This window comes from Periophthalmus magnuspinnatus, chromosome 8 (assembly GCF_009829125.3).
Source record: "Periophthalmus magnuspinnatus isolate fPerMag1 chromosome 8, fPerMag1.2.pri, whole genome shotgun sequence".
NCBI lineage: Eukaryota > Metazoa > Chordata > Actinopteri > Gobiiformes > Gobiidae > Periophthalmus > Periophthalmus magnuspinnatus.
Window position 1 is genome coordinate 24,758,894 of NC_047133.1, and position 22,755 is coordinate 24,781,648.

The window sequence follows — 22,755 nt, forward strand, 5'->3', positions numbered from 1 at the left end:
AAAATAGTTCCTCACATCCTAAACCCGTTGCGTGACCACACAGAAAATCATTTGGCTAAGCCTTGAAAGGTGGCTCAAACACTTGTGGCTCTAGCTCTGACTCTTGGGAACGTGCCAGTCGTTCTCTGTTCCATCTGCGTCTGCCAAGCCCCCTCCCTCCTTGATTCAAACGTGCTCCCTCATGCAGACACGATAGCCACTTTCCAATTTCAACTTCATCTTAACCGGCAATTTCTGCTGCCGTAGAGGTGATTGAAATATGAAACCCTGCATATATACAGGCCATTACATCCAAATACAAGGTCCCAGCTGCTCTCAGCCTGTCGAGGGAGAGAAGAAACAACAAGATCAGCTGTGGCCAGAACATATTTGGATGTATTTATTATTCAATAACATTGTATTGGCCCCTGACCTGTAGCAGCATCAGCTCACACCAAACTGCCCCCTGAAGAGACGCCTCGCTGAATCAGGAGGAAAAGGGAGAGGACCCCCGCGGCTCTGGCATATGAGATCTGTACATTTTACAACTTTTCATGAGCCGTTCTTTTGACTAAATCCTCCAGTGCAACTACTGATGGTGCAATCAGAAAGTCAATTCTGCACTAGTGTGGAAGAACGGCTAAAGAGTTATAGACATTTTTATTGATATTGAAGTTAAGAATTTAATTGAAAGATTTGGACCAAATAAATGTAATAAATAGAGCTTTTTTTCTTGAGACAGCACGTTTAGCTCTACACAAGAGGTGCATTATTCTGGTATGTCGGCTGCCTGCTTGTCTCCATGGAAAAACCTTACCTTAGGTTATCTTGAATGTATTCACTTACCTTTAAATGCTTAATCACTGTGAGCGGAGCTGCCTCTCCACATATCTGACCTGTAACTTGGTCTGATGGGGCAACTTGCTTAAGCACGTAGTGGCACAGATCTCAGGATAATTACGAGGGCACAATCCTGGTTTGGTCTTACGCCCACCTTTTGGCTTTACACAAACACGTCCATAGAAACATTTTATACTGTACAGTGGAACATTCTAGAGAGCAGAGCAATAACATCTCCTTGGAGACAAGAAGATGACCAGTGCACTACTGACCTTATTTCGCCCTTCCCACTTTTGCCGTAAATGCTACTAAAGTGCGATTTCTTTGTGGCGCCACTTCCAGTTAAGTGGGAATCCCATTCATTTCAATGGAAAGGTTTTGCCACTAAAATTTTCTATAAAGTAGGTTTATTTGTATAAAACGTTCAGTGTTCATGTGCACAAGTAAACAATGCACCGATCTCTGGGAGGCTTTAAAACAGTTCTGTAGTCCCTATAGAATTTGCTGTCAAGATCACCACCCCCAGCAATAATAATACAACCGGAATGGCAATGGCGGCGCCCACAGCAACTTCGAAATAAGGTGAATATAACCAGAAAAGTTACATAGTACAAGAACATGCATATCCCTGATTGGCTAATCCACTTGTCAATCACACCTATCTGAACAGGAGATTCAGCGGTGACCAGACTATATTTCTATACAAAAGCAAAACAACAATGTCTAAAGTCTATGTGCCTCTTGTGGTTCCACTTAAGATTTGTGTGTAAATTGATGCACTTTTCTCTGTTCTTAAAAACCTGCACATAACTGTCTGTTTACACATTGTTTCCTAATGCAGCACCATCACACAGTGCAGAGCACACTAAACACATCAGTATGTTAGCTCTACATTTCTATTTCTGTTAAAGGGTATGCTTTTTGATTTTTATTTTTTTTTCAGGCCAGAGTATGCTGCTTTTATCTTGTCTGTTTTGCCTCTCCAATTTTCAGCAGACCCGTTTGATGGAAAGGTACTTCTAACTTCATTCCATCTGTTGAGCAAAAGATTATTAACAATTGTTGAAGTGCAAAACAAATGAATGAAAGAACACTTGGTGCAAAGTAAAATGGTGGTGGCTGAAGCTGTGTTCTCTGAAGCTTTCAAGGTTGATGCAGCCTTTTAATTGTTCTATGTGAAGTCCTTGTGAATATTTGAACTATTGTGTCTTGTGTGCAAATTTGGTTTGCCTACAAACTGAACATTGTTGATACTTTGGCAAATTGTGTCACCTATTAGCTATAATCTGTGACACCATTATGTTAAAATTTAGACATTTTAAATCGCAATATTCATCTAATACGACTTAATAAAAGAAACAAGAACACTGACTTCTGTGTAAGAAAACTGTGGTGCCCAATGGGAGCTGACGTAAACGTCATCACAACAAGTGTTTGCACCTCGATGGACAGCTGCAGCTCACGCTAGCGAGCAGCAGATTATTTTTCATTTGTACCAAAATCAGTGATTGAGAAGATAAAATAGGAAAACAAAGTACAGAGAAGTGGGCAACAGTAGCTCAGCTGGTAGAGCGTTTGTGCCCTGATCCTACGGTTGGTGGTTTGAATCCCGCTCTTATAAAATGATAAAAACATCATGGTTGAGTGGTCAGATCCACTGACACACAGGTTGGCAGTGTGATTCTAGCTCCCACAGATGAATGAAGATGTGTCATTGGGCAAGACACTTAACCCACAGATCTGAAAAGTTGATTTTGCACAATAGGTCTGCTTTAAACGTCGAGTCTTCTAGTTCAGTCATATTACCCCTAAACAGAAATTTCTCAAATGTCATTTCGTTTGTTGAATTGGTCACAACTTTCAATAACAATTTTTGACTTTACGTTACTGGTCCCTAGTAGATAATCTGCATTCAGCACCATATCATTTTTCTCCTTGACACCTTATTTTATCTTATTTTGTGTTTCAAAATTGGACCAATCTTCAAAAACAACCTCTGAGCTAAGAAATAAGTGTCAAATGAAGTGGTTCAGAATAGTCAGGTGCAAGAGCTTTAATAGGTCAGAGTTGTATGTTTTAAAAATATAAAATCAAATACGCTTCTCAAAGATCAGAACATTAAGTGAGGTGCACTCGGCATCAGAAACGCAATTGGAGATGGAAAATGTCACATAATTACCAGTCAAATACGTAGGGCTTATGCCAAGTGCTTGCAATGTACAGACCATAAAAATAAAAGCCTCCACCTTTTATCAGGAAGCAGTGAACAATAGTCTTTTCAGTCAAAACATGTGTATACATTAGCATTTGCCATGAGCACACTGCTGTGTCTGATGTCCAACAGCATGATTTTAAAGACATATCACACGTATAAATTAACTCGGAACAGCACATTTAGCATTATATACATTTAAAAATAACATGTCTGAAATATATTCCAGCTGGTAAGTGACACCTGTAGATTTTCAGAAGTATAAATATTCCTACAAAACGCCCACCTGCTTGACAGTTTATGCATAATAATGATCAAATCTGACATCACGCCAAAATGGAGAAACTTTGCATGACAGGGGCCAGTCTAATTACGATTCCAGAGGCAGATAGTTGTTCACAAAGAGCTTTGTTTCTTGTCCAGCAGGTACATTCTCCCACAGTGACTTTAATGTTGTTTTTAAACGTCATTTGGAGGAATTTGTCTTAGCGTGATCCCTGTAATATCCACCATCTCCAGAGGCAGAGATTAGCCCGTAGTCAGCCATGCCCGACCAATGTGCCTGTCACTCCCAATCTGCGCTAAGAGGGGCGCCCGTGACTATTTTTATAAATGTATTCATATTCATTAGCTTGGAGTGTCATTCATAGCGCCGCTTCTTTAATGCCGCACGTAAGCATCAGAAGCTGGAGGAGGAACCTGCCTCTTCTCATCGTGCAAATTAATAACAGGCAATCAGTGCAAAGGTGCCTACTGTCAAATCACAATAGCTCCTGATTTCCATCAACACACACACTCATCAAACGCCGCGCCCATGGGAATTTCAAAATGCCACCAGTGAAATATGGAATTGTTAATTTAAGTGAGAATTAATTACAAGTCATTTTTCTCTTGACCCGGCACTACATTCAGCCTCCTAACATCTTGGTGGCAGCCGGTTAATTGCGCAGAATAACTGGTGTGAACGTCGGCCGCTAATGAGAGCAATTAGGCGCCAGACTCACACGAGATTTAACTCCAACGACAGCACACTTCCCCTCTGTTGGCTTGTACGTGTCACGGAAGGCACGGGGTGAACTAATTCAACAGGGGCCAAACCAAAGCAGGAAAAATGATTAATGATCTGGAAAAAGGTGCAGGTAATGGACTAGGATTTTTTTTTTAATATAGTTATTTTTTATAGGAATAATGACGACTTTTTTGAAATTTCACCAACAAAAGTAAAAAATTTACATTACAAATCAAATGCATTTTTTGTCAAGATGAGGTGGACTCTTTTTGGTCACGTTTAGTACTGAACTTAAACCCCGCTGCAAAATTTTAATAATAACATATGGCTTTAAATTGACTTTCAAAGGTGCACTATGTAACCTGTGCACTATGTAACTGTACTCGTCTTCATAGAGATGTTTTTGCTTTCCACAGTGTAACATTAAAATGATCTATCATGGATTTATTCAATTATTGGTGTTTTTCTTACTCAAAAACATGTATTCTTGTTGTGAAAGGGGTTGTCTCACACACTTTAGCACAGAATTGACCTGTAATTTGGCCTGGTGGCATCATCTGTGTGTCTCCATGGAGATATACATGTTTAATCCCACCCTCTGGAAAATTTAAAGCAAAGCATTGATATCCATGGAGACAAGCAGGTGGCTGACCCTACAGGGTGCACCTTTAAAAGACAGACTGGCAGAGTTACAGAAATAGAAAAACATAGTATTTTCTTGAAGCTGACCACCTTTATACACTATGAGCGCCCCTAAGGCAGTGCATTTCCACCGCTTTTATGAACAAAACAGTGCCTTTCATCTAGATCAGTATAGAGCTAGTGCAACACCTGTGGCCCCCAGGGAAAGAAAAGCCACAAATTAGAGCAAACACGATTACTGCAGAATTGTACAGATCTAAAACAGATTTTATGACTAAATTAGTCGAGTCTTTTACAGTGTCTGATCCAATTTGGCTCATTCTTCCTAATGTTTATCTCTTTTACACTTGCATCATCACATCAACCCCATACTGTTCAGTGATTGGCATATTCTCATGACTTTTGTTTCAGGACAGATTTGGCTGGGTGCTCACTTAGATGCATTTGAGCTAGTAACAAGCTTTCAACCAGTACCTTCTAGTGTAAAACCGGCTCAGTTTCAGTACTATAGGGAAAAAGGTTCAATGCAGATTTCAACACCGCAAAGATATTCAAAACACTCTATTTATACGGTGTGATTTTCAACACAAAACAATATGTGGTCCTAGATCCAAAACTCTGTCGGTTAAAGCTTCGACGTTGGAGTAAGAAAGTTGACTTTTTTTAACCATCTGATTTGATTTTATTCACTAGTCGATGGCAGATGTAGATCCTGTTCCTATTTTTTATTCACTTTTGACAGAACAAAATCTAACTGAATCAACATTTGAAAAACTTGATATATTTTCTGTCATATCACCCATCCCTACTGACAATAAAAAAATAAATACATGAAAAAATGCAGAACAGGCAGCTATAAACATCATCAACTTGGCTTCCTCAGAGATACGTTATAAAAGTACCATTTGAACGCTGTATGTATTTTTTGCAGAGCCGTTAACCACCTCTCAGCTTTTCTCTTTTTACTATTCTTGGCATTGAGCTTTTGCGAGTAATGGAGTTGCTCCTTCAAAGCTTGGCCATGTTTTTTTCATGGCCATTGTTTTAAATCAAGAGTACAATGCGTTTTACCCCCCCCCCCTTCCTCGTCCCCAACTCCGCCACCCCACCGTACTTCACTCTGGACAACATTAATAAAACAAGCTTTCAATGATGCAGCGAGCAGAGCACATTGGGGCCCTGAGCACTGGTGTGATTAAGGCTTTTAAACACTACCACCCTTTGAGTTTGCATATGTCAGCTCCGCGCTCGGCTTCTGCGTTTGGAAGGCGACTGAGGGGGGGGGTCACACGTTCCATTTTCCCAGACTCCTCAGCTGCCCTTTAGAAACCTTGCAACAGAGGTGGTGAGGTGGTACTTCAACCATCTTAATATGTACAGCAATATGGAGCCTCGAGTGGCCTTGGAGAGACAAGAGCCGGCAAAACACGACAAAATTTCATCACATCAATTGTCCAGATATATAGCGCTCTCAATTCAAGTATACTTTTCCATTTACGGGACAATAAGCACTATCCTCAGAGGGACATCATGAGTAGGTAAAAAATGTACTATTTCGATAGCTACTTACTAATCTAATAATGACAATCCCTCAACTGATTGCAAGGAGGGGAAGTACAGTTTTTTAATTGAATTGTATTAAATTAAACACTGGCAACAGCAAGTTCATTTAACAGATATAATCCGACTGACTCCCTCATTTCAGAGATTCCCAAAGGCCATAGAAAAGTCTACATAAGTATAAAGATACAAAACCCCTTTTGAGGAACGAGAGGAAAAAAGACCCAAGTCAAATGGGAATCCAAAGACTTGAGCTGTGTCGGAATCACTCCTCTAGCACTTACTTCTTTCAGTTTTCTAATAATAATGTTTCACTAGCGGTTGTAAAACTGAAGTTACATTCAACCAGCGACCGAAAGAACTCGATTTTTGCGTTTTGTTCCACTATTATCACCCGTATGTCACTCTTGGCTTCGTCTTATATTTTGCGCCAATCACCTCATCCTGTCATCCTGCCGTTACAGCTTTCGGCGATCCCCCTTCAAATTAGGAGTGGGTGATATGCCAAAAAATATGCCAATTTTGTAGAGGCCATTTTAATATTTTTACTACAAACTCCTGCTTCTTCTGAGTGTTTACACGTCACTGCGATTGGTTAAACACACCTGCCATTTACTCAGAGGCTGACCAATAGAAAAGCTTGAAAGTTATAAAGCCACAGGGATCAGATCAGATTAACTTTACTATTGCCATATCACCCAGCCCTACTTTGAAATATCACCTTCATCGTTACACAAGGACACTCCGGTGCGTCTTTTTATATAGTTATATAGTTTATATGTTCAAAGTAATAAAGGTTAATGCAGACAACATATACAAAAAGGCAAAAACAGGGTTAAAAAGGACTGTTTCAACGCATTTTAACATATTGTCATTTTTCTTATTGCTGGTAATACATTAAAATTCCAAATACACTATGACCTGCCGCTGTCTAGACCTCCAAGGTTTAGTTTATATGGTAAAATCTATCAAGTTATACTGTCGTCATCGCGTCCCTCGCATTTCTACCAGTTGAATTCCATTTTAACTGCGTTGTGATCATTTGTATTTGTCACTTTTAATGCAAACGCTACGAATGAATAACATTTTTGGGTACTGTTGTTTTCACTCATTAGACATCTGCATAGCCCTATGAAATGGAGTGATGCATTTTGTAGTGACTATATGGATGGGATCTGCACACATTCCCTTTCCAGAATTGTGTGCATGTATAAGCTGTGCTAAAATCAAGCCGGAGAGCCGGGTCCATCAGTGTCAGCATGTGGAACCTGCTTACGGAGAAGGGAGGGGAAGGGGGGGGCAGAGGATGGGGCAACAATGGCTCGCTAATGCTCTCTCGCGCTCAAGTCAAGCTTCACAAATCAGTTTTGAACCATCATATGTACGTCACATATGATGCAGATCCGATTTGGCTTGGAACTCTAGGGTAAAGCTCCGAGAGTGTGTTCGTATGTACAATGTTTCTAAAATGGGGGCTGACTATACTAGACAATACTAGACAACAGCCAACAGGGGACATTGGGACACTCTTGTTGGAGACTGTCTCTCTATTGCCAGACTAGAGGTGACAGTGACCGAAGCGTTTTGGGAGCGGCGGGCCCCCCTGAAGAATTAAACAGCCTGCGCTCCCGGCCTCCTCTGACAGCGAATCTCACTCAGATCACAAAAGGCAGAACTGATTGCGTCTGACATGTGCATCATTCTTTCCTTAGATACTGCGTCTTTGTTTGGCCCCCGTGTTTTTGATGTATTTCGCCAAAGTCAATAGGAGCGTTTGCACGAGCTTAATTCATTTTGGCAATAGAAACATTGACCTTTTTGCCTCCATAATGCCTGTCTGCTTGCTAGTTAGAAAAACGGTCAAAAAGAGTGACTCCAAATCAAACAATTAGACACAGGGGAGGACAAGCACAGATGGGATGCTGCTATAACGTGTCTGAGAATAGCTCTGGAAATGCAAGGGGTGAATGTATAAAAAGCCCGGCAGTGGGAGAAGTGGAGGGCTACTGTTTGGACTCTAACTGGGCACGCTAATCCCTCTGATCCCACCGTTTTACTGTCAGCTGTTTCCTAGCTACCATTGGATCGGCACAGAATTTGGGATTGTGCTACTGTACGCTATGGCAACCTACCACTCGGAGGCAGCACGTTTTGTCCCTTCTGTCAATACGTTCTCCAGCCTCGCCACAGCTCCACTCACAGTTTGTTTGGACAGTACACTTTTGGTTTCTGCAATATGCAAATCACTTCTCACTTTCTCTGATATTCTGTGTAGCCAAGGTTATTTGATTTTACGACTCAATGGACAGTTTAAAGGAGATATATTAAGCAAAATTGACTTTGAGAGCTGTGTTTTCCTTTCTCATTTATCCACTCGAAGTTGGATTTAGGGAGACTCAGACATGTTTAAAGGGCCAGTATTATGCTATTTTCTGATCTATATTATAATGCTGTTTCCTCAATAAAAACATACCTGGAGTTGTGTTTTGTTTCATTCACATGTTTAAGACACAAACCCTGCATATTTAAATGTTCTTCTGAGTTCTTCTTTCAAACAGAAAACACTATTCCACTTTGTGATGTCATGTTGTAATACAGGAAGTACCTTCATTTCGAGAATCATTTGGATGATTTCAGCCCTGGAACTGCCAATCTTTACTGAATTGAAGGTAAAAGGAGCTGTTCACTTTAAAACTATTGCTTCGTGACAAGTAATTTGTAAAATATTAAAAATAAAAAATACATAAGACAAACCGTAAAGGTCCTACATTAGACAAAGTTGACATAGCCGGAAAAAACATACATAGAGTTGTGTTTGTGTAACTCTTTATCATTACTTACATCTCAAAAGCTCAAAAGACTCCACCTTGTGATGTCATGAAGTGGTAGTTTTCAAGGTAACATCCACCTTTTACCTTTAGTTCAGTAAAGATCGGCAATTCCCGGGCTGAAATGATCCAAATGATTCTCGTGAAGGTGTGTGGAGTTTAAAAACACAGCAAAGCACTTCCTGTATTACCACATGATGACATCACAGGGTGTTTTCAGTTGCATATGCAGGGTTTGTGTGTTAAGCATGTGTGAATGAAACAAAACACAACTCCAGGTCTGTTTGTGATGAGGAAACATTAGAACACAGACGAGAAAATACCATAATATAGGCATTCCCTTTAATATGCCTTTTTTTAAGCAAAGACCTGAAATGTTTTATTTTATAGAGAGAAGTAGAAAAGGGTTCAAAGGTCAGTCCACTCCTCATGTTAGTCTTATGTCTGCAGAAATGGAGAGGCTGACGAATGTTTAAATTGACAATCATGTCTCAAGGATCAGGTCAAGGATCCTGCACATTACTACACATACTTTTCTCTACATGTGTTATAGTTAGCATACTCGATGTGCCCTCTAATTACAACACATGACCCGAGACTCGGCAAACGTACATTAGAGCAGTAACATATTAAATTGCAAGTTCTCTGTATAGAAGCCCATTAGAACAGTATGTCGCACACTGTAAAAGCTGATTTAGATTTTGCCTATTCACATGAGACTTTACGGCTGTGCCCTACTTTCATTAGCGCTGCAGAAAACAGCTTTGAAACCCTAGTCCGGTCTTTTGAGAAACTTCCATTTAGCAATAATGGTCTGCGCGTATTGTTGTAAATGAGTATACATGCACACAGAGGCTATTTCTGCATCTCTTAACATGTGGAGAATAATGCAGTGAGCCATTTTTAACGGACTTCTCTCTATTGCCGACTTTGAAATTAAAATAAACACAAATGAATCTCTATGGAATCGCTTTCATCCGTGTGAGGATTGTGGCTTTCAGAAGAATACAACAGACTTATTGCCTAACCTCTGAGGAGCTCTCCCAAACTGTTCCTAAATCATTCCAGCCAGGAACACATGGCAAACTCCAGGGCGGCACCATATATCGCTATCAAAATGACACTTTTTATTTGTCGATGTATCATTTTATTTAGATTCTTCAGGATTTTTATGGGAAAACAGATGCAAGGAAAAATTTGTGAGTGAATTAGCTAAAGATTTTGTATTTTTTTAAATATTTATATGTAAAAAACAAACCTGTTCTGAAATTCATGGGATTTCTGTTTAGAGATAGACCGATATTTGGCCTTTTTAGCACATCGGTTATCAGCGTTAAATCTCCAGCATAGGCCGATATTTTGTTTTGTTCAATCTGCTGCTTTCAAAAACACACACAAATCTTTATAGTAACACTTTAATACAAAGAAATAGCTGCAGTCTGTGGTAAAAAGGGCTGTGGATGCATTTGTAGTACATTTAACTCCATAATTTGGGGAAAATAGTCATAATCGGTCCTACATATCGACCCAAAATATCAGCAGAGCTTATCCGCCATCGGTTGTTCTGTATTCTAAACATTGGTATCGGCATCAGCCATGAAAAAAAAACAAACAAACATGTGTCGATCTCTGTTTCTGTATTTGTTTATGAGTTCATGTTTCACTTCTCTCTCAAACGTTAACCCTCCTGGATTTGTTTATAACACACACTCACCTACTTTAAATCGTAAATAAGAAAAAAATCACTATTACTTTTTTTTTTTTTTCCCCCTGAAGATTGTGCACCCCTAGTAAACACTGGCAGAGTGATGCTTCATTGTCAAACACACTATGAATGGCGCTTCACCTTTTAATCCGGCTAGTATGCTAAGTGGAAGAAAACCACATATATCTTCATTTTCTGTTTACAGTATGTTGCGTAAATGTGCAGATAGGATTTAAAAGCCATTTGTCATTTTTTATTGCTCTATATAAAATTACATTCACCAAACACTACCCCTGTCCAACCCGGGAAAGAAAACGTTTTCACCAGCACGTTGTGTATATACGTCAAAATTAAGAGCTATAGGCATCTTGGTGCATTTTTATGACTTCTTCACCTCCCCCATATGCTCTGAGTCCTACACCTGAAGCTGTGGAGCTGAGGGGCCATAAGAGTCTCCAGATGTGACATTAGCCTGAGCTAGCACCCGCAGAGGAACTGTCACTGTCCATCACGTCACCGCTTCAAACTGACACCATTGAGCCAAGCAGTCCCCCTCTGTGCATACCAACACAGGCCCCTGTCAGAAAACTCGCCTGAAGGACTTTTGCAACTCCATCAACTTATTCTGTCATACAAAACCAAAATAATGAGGGCTGATCAATAAGAATACCAATAGTGCAATAGTTACTAGCCACACCTGCCCTGGGGTTGGGGGTAGACTAACAGAATCATGGCTAATACCTCACTGGTCCAAGGTAGATGAAGTGTCTTGCCAAAGGACACACTGGTTATTCTTGGGATTGAACTTCCAATGTGAGTTTATGGCTGTACGCTCATCACTATCCTGACAATGATACGGTATAACGTATAAATTGCCCATAATACAACTACATGCATTCTGGTGTAGTCCTGTTGAAAAATGAAAGTGCATTTTCTTGTTGTTGACGGAGGCAGATTTTAGTATCATTATTCGATTTTATTTTATACCACAAAATCTTCAGAAGCCAAGATCTAACAGTGTTGCTTGAATATTTAATGTCGCAAAATATTTCTCCAAGCATTTTCAATTTGTATCTTATTTGGAAAGTGAAGAAAGTGAACAAACAGATGTGGTTTCCAAAAAAAAAAAAAAAGGGGGGAATATATCATCTCAAGGCAATTGTCAAATGCTTATGTTGTGTAGATGAATGTATTTGCATTATAGACAGACAGATGTAGAGTGTGTAGTGACAGACAAGGGCTTTTGGCATTTTATCTAGTAGACAATCTCACCTAGGTCAGGGAGAAGGACATTTAAAATAAAACAATAACATAATCGAACATGACAGAGGAGCCCATGTTGTGTAAAGCGGGACATCGGGGACTCAGATAGAGCTCTGGTCCAAATCGATAGTGAGTACCAGACAGGAGCTGCCGGGGGCCATGTGCCAGACTCCCGGTGGGACTACAGGCCTGCTGCCAAACCCTGAGCATGGAGGCAAAGTTAGGCCTGCAGATGGAGAGCACGGAAGCTTCTTCAGCCCACAACCAGCCTCATGAAACACCAAGTGCACCCAGACTCAAATAGTACGAGTGTGAAGCCAGCCTTTCCCACTTCCAAAACCACTCATAAAATACAAGCTGAAATACTGTTTTTGGACATGTTATGAGTTCACGGCTTTTCAAATAATCCACAGATCAAAACACACACGTAAAGATGCGCTATGTAACATCTCTGCTTTGCCTGGAATGTTAGATAGCATGGCATTCAACATATCTTCATGGAGATAAGCATTTGACGCCACAACACGAAGTTACAGGTCTGATCTGTGGAGAGGAAGCCACGCTTACGATAAGAATGCAGTATTTTTGAGGATAAAAGACCTGATTAATGTGAAATAGACAAGTTTAATGCTGCAATGCAGAGAGAAATAACATCTCCTTGGAAACAAAAAGTTGGCAAAACCCAGAAAAGTTACATGGTGCACCTGCGTTTTACCTTATACCTTTGACCTTTACGCGTCCAACTTGATACTAGATCTACAAACCCGGTTTCAAGGGATAAAAGAGGAACAAAGGCTGCAAATCTGTAGGCAGTGCTAGACGATGTACTTAATTGTCCATATAGGGGACTTGGTTACCTCCATTTCACCCGGCCCTGTCAGGAGCAGCAGGCGGCCGCAGTGCAGCACCCAGGAATTCAACTCTTTCAGCAGAGCTTATCCTGTACAGGGGACATAGGGTTGAGGATTAGCCTATGGCGCATGTTTTAATAGAAACTGATTTAGGGGAACATGCAAACAGCTTCATGAGGGAACCAAACTCAAATCCAGTACAGCAGTACAAAGAACTACACAGTATCTGCTCCCATGGCATCGGTAAAATGAAACTTTTTTATTTGAAATTAGGGATGTCATGATATAAAATGGCATTGTTACTAGAACTGTCACGATATATTTATGAAGTAAATGCAGACGATTAATGGTAATATTCAAACCAAACCATGAAGCAGAAATGCCACTAAAAATGAGTCTAAATGTGCAATATTGTTAAAAAAATATGAGCTGCAATAAATAAATAACAGAATGAAAGGCTTTATAATGAGTCATACAAGTTTATAATTCAATTCTCAAAAGCTCAAAAGCAGTACAAAAAAAAAAAAAAATCCTACAAGTACAAAGAAAAAGTGCTCATGATAAACAGACGCCAAAAATGATTGTTCCATGTTAATTTGTAGTTTAGTTTCAGTCTAATAGTACATCCTTCCTCTAGTTTGCTACCAGCTTTATGGAATTAAAGTTTGTTACCAACCCAATAAAAAAACAATGTGTTTACTTTTAGCTTTACCCTTTTAACCGTATTAGATTAAATTGAACTGGCATCATTTAGAGATAATATTTGAGATTAGTACACCTAACAGTAAAGCATGTAATCGATTTGCAAAAGTGGAACACGGAGAGCACAAAGAGTATGAGGTACCATAACCAGAATTTGCCAGTGGCGGATGTGTGCCCTCAGACGCCACAGGGCACAAGGTGAAAAACTCCACTCTCTCAGAAGAATTGATTGTTACAAAAAGTAGTTTTAGTTGGGAAAAAAAACGCACAAGCCAACCCCCGGCGCGCCATCTCTTCCATTTCTTTGGCTCTTTTGCTATTTTATTTACAACACAAGAATACACTCACGGTCCCCAGGAGAGGCCGGCTGGATGAGAGGAGAGATTCACTGTTCACATTATGCCGTAAAAAGCATTGTTTCTCAGTGGCGCTTGGTTCTTCCGTTGCTTTTGTGTTTAAATGTTTACATGGAACAGCTTGGGGCTTGGAGACAGATGTATGGTCCAAGAATACCTCTTCAACACAATCCTTTTTGCCACGAGATGGAAGTAATGACACTGTGTTTGGAAGAGTTCTTTTCCCAACAAGCCGCTTCGTAGAAATGTGATTTGACAAGGCTACAACATTTCGGATCCCTTGTCAGACAAATATTAGACAAATCAGATGAATTGTGGCGCTTTTCATATTCAAGGTCATTCTCTTTCCTCAATTTCTGTCCCAAAGGCTCAAGGCCCATTCTTTCAAACGTGCTCCCTCTCTTTTACCGCACTTGCCTCGCAGTCTTGTGCCAGATTGATTAGACATTTAGCCAGGAGAATTAATATATGAAAATCTGCCTTCCTTCCCCCCTGCAGCTTTCTCTTCCTTTTCCCTCATTAGTAAACAAGAAGAAATGTGAAAACAAAACCTCTTCTGCGTCATGTGGTTAATATTGCCCAAAGAAGAATCACTGTTGTCTTTGGTCATGCTATTGTTAAAAAAGAGACAGGAACTTCAGACAATAAAAACTCTGGCAGATTTGGCACCGGGCCATGCAAGCTACGGGTAAGTTCAAGAATTAGCAGCATTCATGCCTTCAATTAAAAATGTGTGTAGTTTATTCTTCAATTTTATTATATCTTAGGTTAGGGCTCTATCTCTTTTTTGTTGTTTGTTGTTTTTTTTTTCCCTCATATAAACCAATTTCGCATTTCCATTCTGTTTTAATTTGTCTTTTTATGAGCATAATTAAGAAAAAATGTCTTAAAAGTCTGAACTCTGACTTAAACCACAATCTTTCACTGACAGACCTCTCAATTAAAATGGCCAAAGCCTATGATTGATGATTAGAAATGATGTAATCTCTTAAAATGTTATCAACTGCACAGCCCTAATTTACATATTTAGTTATTTTTAGGGCTGTAGTCAACTAAAGAAATACTTGGGTGACTACAGACATGCCCAATCGATCAATCAACAACAAGGGGGCGTGGTAAAAGCTTTCAAAACTGTTACGTATCTTATGTATCTGACCCAAACTGCATTTACAAAACCAGACCTACCTGTAAAAAATGCAGATTAACTCCTAACACATCAGCTAACTCTGCTGTTGTCCCATCTAAATCCTTATAATCTAAATTAAGACTCCATCGACCGATTAAGTGACGACTAAAGCCCTACAGCCCTGGTAATTTACTTACATTTTTGTGAAAAAGTTCTTCACATTGTGCACAGTGCTAACCTTCATCAAGTATAAAGACATTCACCTTTTGTGCTGCCGACAAAAACTCCACCAATCAAAGCCAGAGCCGTGAAGTCTGAATGATCCAGAAATACTGCATTAGGACATATGTTCTGTCAGGTGAGCTACCAAAGTGCTCTGATTCATTTGACATTTAGAGAATTACACAATTTAAGTCCTGCTAAATCGGAGGACAACGTGCTATTAATCTTAACTAAATACAGTCAGAAGATTCAGAGTTTGCAGAGTTTGCCATCTCTGCACTGTAACATATGGCTGTGCAATTAATCAACTTTGAATTTTAAATTTCAGTTATTATCATTTCAATCTTTTCTAATCGTCAGTGATATGCTTGTGACTTCTTAATGGAGAGGTCCACAGCCAATCCTCTAAAACAGGGGTGTCAAACACATTTTCACCGAGGGCCACATCAGCAAAATGTCTGCCCTCAAAGGGCCAGATGTAAAATAAATATAGCTACTTTTTAAACTTGTTAATTAACTGTTTCTGTATTTATTGCTTATTCCAGTTACAAATATTGCATATGCATTTGCCTAGATGTAAAAATATGGCTGTGTAACTGTGTATTTCCTTGATAAAATTACATTTTAAGACCATCATACCTTTTAATTTACCCTGTCGAGGGCCACATTTGGCCCGCAAGCCTTGAGTTTGACACATGTGGTCTAAAAGCATAGGCTTTGAGTTCAGACTTTTCATGAAGAAATGTAGCTATTTTTGTCTTAAATGGCAATGACTCAATCTCTGTCTGACTTATGCTCATAAATAAATACTGAAAGCTGTTTTTATTTGTTTAGATAAAATAAAACTCAGAATCATTCAATGTGAGGGAAAAAAACACATTCTTTTTTAATGTAGCTTATTCAAATCACCCAGCTCTATCTGAAGTCAAAATGAAGAAAACTGTGTGATTATTCTAATACAGTCAGGAGTTTGGGAGTTTGCAGAGTTTGTCATCTCTACATAAAAACAATGTGTCAACTTGAGTGATTCTTTTTTTCCAACACAAACTATTATGGTAATGGGTCCTTAGCACTTGCACAGTACAAAGTCCAGTGTAGTGGCTAATCATTTCAGTGAGCTCCTCTAATGTGGCAGTATGACAGACACATGGAGTGAGTCTTTGCCCCATGGAAATCACTATTATCATATTCCTTTGGGCAAATGGCAATTACTGGGCAAAGGGTGAAAGCCAAAACCCTGTGGTATGAGTTAATTTGATTACATTTCCATTATGAAGTGTAAACACAGTTTTGCTGCTTGGCTGAACCAATTAAATGCCTCCTGAAGCTATAAAAACAGCAAAGCATAATATACTTCTGTGAATTAGATCATAATCATTAGTTATGTACTTATACAGGGAGCCAGTGTGCTATGCACTCATTTCTATGGGAAATATTTTGGGAAAACAAAGGAACAAAAACTTAAAAAGGTTTTCTCTGTCTGCTAAGCTCGCTATTCCATTTTGGTGAAGTGAGCGTCCTGTGGCAACATAAATAAACATGCGTTGACAGCATTTGGCATCAGGAGAGACGAGAGCAGAGCCGCCAACATGGAGGACAGGCACTGAGCACAAACAAGGAGTCAGTGTGCCATCATGTCTCACCTGAGGCAGGCATAAGCCACGTGCCCGGCTTGTTGGCCTCCAGTCTCATTGTGATGAAAACAAGCATTTAGTCCAAATTTGAGCAGACATCTGTTTGCTCTCTGGAGTAGGAAACATGTTTAATTAAGTACATTTCAGCAGACAGGGAGGTACATATGTCATCAATACACCCTGAGTATAATTATGGTTTTGCACCAAAGAGGTCACGGTGTGGACACTTTCACAACATTGTACCCAAATCCAATCTACAGCTAGTGTCAGTAAAAGTATTCATTTCTTTGACTGTTCCACATCTACATTGTCAGTGTAATGGCTCCTTGGAATGTTCAGCAGTGATGTAGTCTGAATCATAGGTCACACACACAACAATGCTCTTTCATCCTTCAGATGAGTTCTAATTTTGTGCTACTTTTGTCCTTGTTGTGTTTGATTTTCTTTGTTATATTTACCATCAGCGCCATGTCCATAGAATGTTTACTTGAAATCATCATAGAAGTTTGGGTGTAAAAAGTTTAATTGCTTTAGTTTATTAATGAATAGTTTCTTATGATTATACTGTACATTTTCTGTTGATACAGGTGTCAAACTCCAGCTTCTCAGAAACCAAAGCTCGTGTCCTCAGGAGGCTCACATTGTGTTGCTTTAATAACACTTACTGTATGGCATATCTATTTCACTTTTGATGTGTACGGTCAATTTTGTGAAGTACATGCAAAAATAGATGAAGCTTTCTATTACTTCTGATTGAGTGTTGTAAGAGCGGGCGCAGATGATCGGCTTTGTAATCAGTTTGTGGCTGCCTTTGATTCTATTAAAACTGTATTATATTTCGTCTGATGGACTTGTGTAATCTTGTACACATTGATTTTTCTATCTTTCTGCGCCAGTGTTTGTGTGTATGTGCGTGTATCCGCCGCTCCAGTAGATGAATTATGATCCTGTGGCCCGCATTAGAGCAGCCAGTTTTAATCACACACGGATTCAGAGTGTTTTAAACAAATGTCTTTTTGTAAGCGCACCGGATTATCATCAGATTTAAAGATTTGGAAATGGCTGACAGCTGTCAAGCCACATAATAACGTACGTCCAGAAAATTATAGCAGCTGCTGTTTGGCACAATGTCAATGCTGCTATCAAGATTAAAGCTCAATAGACAGGGACACAGCTAGCACATAAGTCTAGAAGCACATACGTGTGCAGCAGGAGAGCTACAGAGACAGTTTGAGTTTGACTTTGGAGGTGACAGAAAAAGGAGATACAAGGCCAAACCATTTCTGCGCTCATTCATTCCTGATACTGCTTTTTTTCTGAAATTTCATCGCAGTTATAAAGTCAAAATTTATACTTTTTGAGTCCATTTCAGTCTGGCTATCTTGCCAAATAAGCCCCAATATAGAGTTCAATATGCAACCAAGCTACAGTGAAGCTGCCATTTGTCTTGTAAATTTAAAAGATTTAATTTAAGAGCCTACTTATTTTGGTGTTAATTCTCTAAGGGCTGTTGGCATGGACTCACATGGCAATATATATCTAATAACTTCTGTGTTTGTGCTCTAAGCAAGGGACTTTTCTTCTACAAACAAATTGGCTCCAAAAACATTGCCTTTTATACATCATTAGCATTTTATCCTCACTCAAAGTAGTAGACTCCCTAAGTCTATATCCAATTTTTACTCCCCTGGAACAGCTTGAGAAAAGGCACGGGGAGACTGTTTAAAGGTTACAATAGACAAAAGTCCATGTCTGTACTTGTTACTTCGATTAGGGTGTTTTAATAAGTCCTCAGATAGCCTGCTGTGCACTGCTAGTTGCAGGAGAAAGGTTGTCCCGTGCTCTATCAGGTATCCTCTGGAGCACTGAAAACACCAGCAGTATTAGACACAGCGGGGGCCCCAGTAGACACCTGCTGAAAAACAAGTACATGCCTCACCTACTGCTCCCTTGAGCCCACACTGCCACTGTTTGTCTTTGTGTGCGTGTGTGTCTGTGTGTGTGTTGTGTTGCCTAATTTATGCCATCCACACAGGTCCACAGCACTGAGGGAGAGAGCAGGAGCATCCCTAGCTTATAGCGCTGCCACTCATTTGCAAACATGCATAAGCAGGGGATCCAACTTTTAAGTTAAAATGGCACAGGATCTTAAGAAGACCCCCAACAAAGACTAAATCTGCAAAAAAAAAAAAAATGAAAGAAGATGAGAATACAAGCAGGAGGACAGGGACACAGACTTGAATCTCTCACCGATGCAAATGTGCAGCGAGTGACACTACAGAGGGGCCTGAATACCAAATGCAAGCCTGAGAAAGAGGGCTGTTTTGGGGCGGAGGGAAAAAGGTATAGAAGTGGCATGGTGGGAGACGCTCAACTGATCCTCGCAAAGTCTAGCTGGGGAAAAAAAGGACGTTAATAACAGCTCCTGAAACTGCGCCCTGCATAATAAGTGATGCCCGAGACTCCCTTCAGATAAGGTTACGAACACTTAGAGCAAAGCACCCCATTCAAAGACAAACAAGCAAAGGGATTATGTTGCTTTTAGCACATGGCTGCACCGAGCATTGTGGGAAAACATAAAGGAACCACTTCAAATACAAGCCCATGCCACCTGTGAGAAGCTCTAACATGCCTCCGAGAGACTGAGGGGACTAAAGACTACAAAGTACATACACCGTGACTGTGTAGTGGAAATGTGCACAGCTATGTGTGTTTATATACTCTCTTGATTTACCATTGGAGTGAGTGTTTAGTTATTGGGAAATATAATCTGCATTCAGTGACTGACATTCTCTGTATAAACCACGGAAAGTGAATGGTCAAGGACAATTACAAACACAAAATAGAAACATAAATGTATAGTGACATCCTGGCTTATTCAATACAACTGTTATAGCTTAACAAACAAGCAATACTCTGAATGTCAATTAGTCATAAGCTGATTCAACAGACAGTAGGGTGCAGTTTAAATAGAACACCAGCTTTACACCAGTGACCAAACATTCACACAATCTGATGCTTGAGATAAGACATTGAAATAAAGGAGAATGTAAAATTGATTCACCAAGTTTTTTTTTTCTTTTTCTTTTTCTTTTTCTTGCCAAAAAAGCACATAACCCAACATACACATCCACCATTCTAAATTACTTCAGATGAGTGATGCTCGTTTTGTTTTACGCAGGAAGCAAAACTGATCTGGTCTTTCCAACTATTGCCACGGGCGTTTTGACTTTACCAAAGCAGCAGAAGCATCTAAAAGGCAACAGCCAACTAGAGAGTTTTAGGGTTTGGCGCGTTTCCAACACAAGAGAGACAAAAGTGGTCATTCTTCTTACCTTGCGCTTGAGCACCTCGTATCACAATAGCCAGAAGAATCCAACAGGAGACCCACACCTGTACGACCTGTCCAGCGGTGCGTTTCATCATGTTCTGCCGTGATACCAGCAGCGTCGGACCGGCACGAGTCTCCTGTCCCCGTGTCCACGCTGGGAACATGTTGCACGGTGACCACGCACTCCTGACTGCCGCTAAACCGCCGCTGTTGGAAAGCCCGGTGCCTGATCCTGTGCGTCAGACCGCTCCTCACTACAGCCGCTGAGTGAGTGACTGGGGGTGAAGCCGCGCGCTGATGCACGAGGTCGGGGAAGAGAGAGTGAGTATTTAGGAGTCCACGAACAAGTCCCGCTCCTGGCAAAGGCGGAGTCCAATTTCATTTGGTGCACAGCCTGTCTGGGCATTGACATCTTATACCTTTTATTAGGCTACTCCAAAACGCACGAGTGGAGGATTTTTTAGCTTTCTACAACACGATCCAAATCCCTGTAGCATCACAAAACACCCGTATTTTCCTATGTTTTCACTTATTTTCTGCCTTCTGTGCAAAAATATGTGTTTTAAATCCTAGTTTTTCATCAATACAACGTGGGGATGTGTCACTAAACAAAATTCACTCAGTCTATTAAGTTGGAAAGTTACGCGCATTTTTAAATAGTTCTGAACGAGTCACAATTTTACATACTTAGAAAATTTTGCACAAAAAAACTCCATATCGGCCCATCTTTACTTCTTTTTAAAACTGACCACAGTATGAGGCAGTGCGCTCACTCAAACTGAGCCTCTGTGTGCTCTGTGCGCTACTGCCCCCATGCGGCACACCTCGGTACTAGGGGGAGCTTTATCTTGGCAGCTGTGATGATTGATTGGCTGTTGACACATTTGAACTAAAAGGCTGTGATTTTCAAAACAAACATGTGACGTAAATTTGTGTTTTTGACATGTTTCCGAGCTGAAAATATATAGGCCTTGCTTTTGGCTAAGAGGTTTTTCTATAAAGTAAATTGCAGTGGCGAGATTAGTAAAAGAAGAAAGCTGTTTTGAAATGAATGTCATGTTGCCTCCCTTTTAGTTCAGTAAAATGACAATATGATGGGTACATGAAAAAGGTGGGGCCCATTTAAAAACATTATGCTACATACAGTAGTCTATATGCTGCTCATTTTAGCTTTGTTGTCCTGGCATCTTTTGAACCGCCGCAAAAATGCACACAGGCCAAGGCACACTTCAAAGAACTGTCACCCTCAGAAACACATTATCTATACTTATGTGTGCAGCATTAGATTTTGCAAGTTTTGAAAAAAACGCTGATTGTGGTGGCATATTATTGAATATTTAGAGAAAATACTGGTTTTAAAGGTGCACTGTGTAACTTTTCTGGTGAATGTGTGTTATGTGCTGGTCAAAGGGATCAAGGGATATTTAAATGCATTGCCCTGGATGTTTTACAGCAGGCGTGTCAAAGTCATTTTCACCGAGGGCCACATCAACAAAATGGTTGCTCTCAAAGGGCCAGATGTAACTATGAGACAGTATAAATATAACTAAATGTGACCAAATGTAATGTAAAATAAATCCAAAAAATAAATAAAATAAATTTTTATTCTTCTTAATTAACCGTTTCTATATTTATTACTTATTCAGACTACAAATATTGCATATGGATTTGCATAGATATGAAAAAATGGCTGTATAACTGTGTATCTCCTGATAAACTGATAATTTTAGAGTCATACCTTTTAATTTACCTTGTCACGGGCCACATAAAATGACATGGCAGGCCACATTTTGCCCACGGGCCTTGAGTTTGACACATGTGTTTTACAGTATAGTGTTAAGTAATCTATCTTGCATTTACTCAAATGCACACGATTTATCGTTAAAATAAATAAATAAATAAATGTGAGTGAGATCTGCTCTCCTTAGATAGGACTTCATGATGACAGAGATAGGTAAGTTAAATGCCGTAATGTGGAACATTCCAGGGAAAGCATGCAAGTAGCATACCCTCCGCCAGAAAAGTTACATAGTACACCTTTAAAGATGCTGGCTCTAATATATGCCATGATGCTGTATTTCACCCAGGGGATAGTGCTCACCATTTGTACGAGTTGCTTTGTTGAATGAATCTTTTACCTGACAATTACCTGTATGTTTTTTGCTTTTTTTATGGTGCTGTTTCATACAGAGACAGTATATACTAACGCATCAAGAGGCTCATTTGGTGTCATCCATAGCTTCCCGTCTGCAGTTCCTCCCCCCACTCTCCCTCCTGCGTCAGCCACCCTCACCTATGCTCCAAGCACCTCCCGGTAATGATGCACTGATTATGAGGCTCTTAGGCCACCAGATTGCTCTCCAGTCTCATTCGCATGCAGTGGAAAATTGCTACTGTCTTGGTGCCCCCTCCCCTGCTGTGCATTTCGGGGAGGTTGACATTAGCAAGCTGCTGGGGAAGCGGCGTAGACACAAGGGCAGGTGCTCCGGTGCAAG

General features: G+C 40.1%; 1 protein-coding gene across 1 annotated transcript in view; it reads right to left on the reverse strand.

The window, feature by feature from the left end:
- The window catches only part of sdk2a (sidekick cell adhesion molecule 2a), a 119,732-nt gene extending 99,241 nt beyond the window's left edge, over positions 1–20,491 (reverse strand). Inside the window, exon 1 of the mRNA XM_033970416.2 lies at positions 20,265–20,491. Coding sequence (XP_033826307.1) covers positions 20,265–20,424 — 160 coding nt within the window. The 5' untranslated portion in view covers positions 20,425–20,491. The remainder of the gene's footprint in view (positions 1–20,264) is intronic.
- Positions 20,492–22,755: the final 2,264 nt, after the last annotated feature.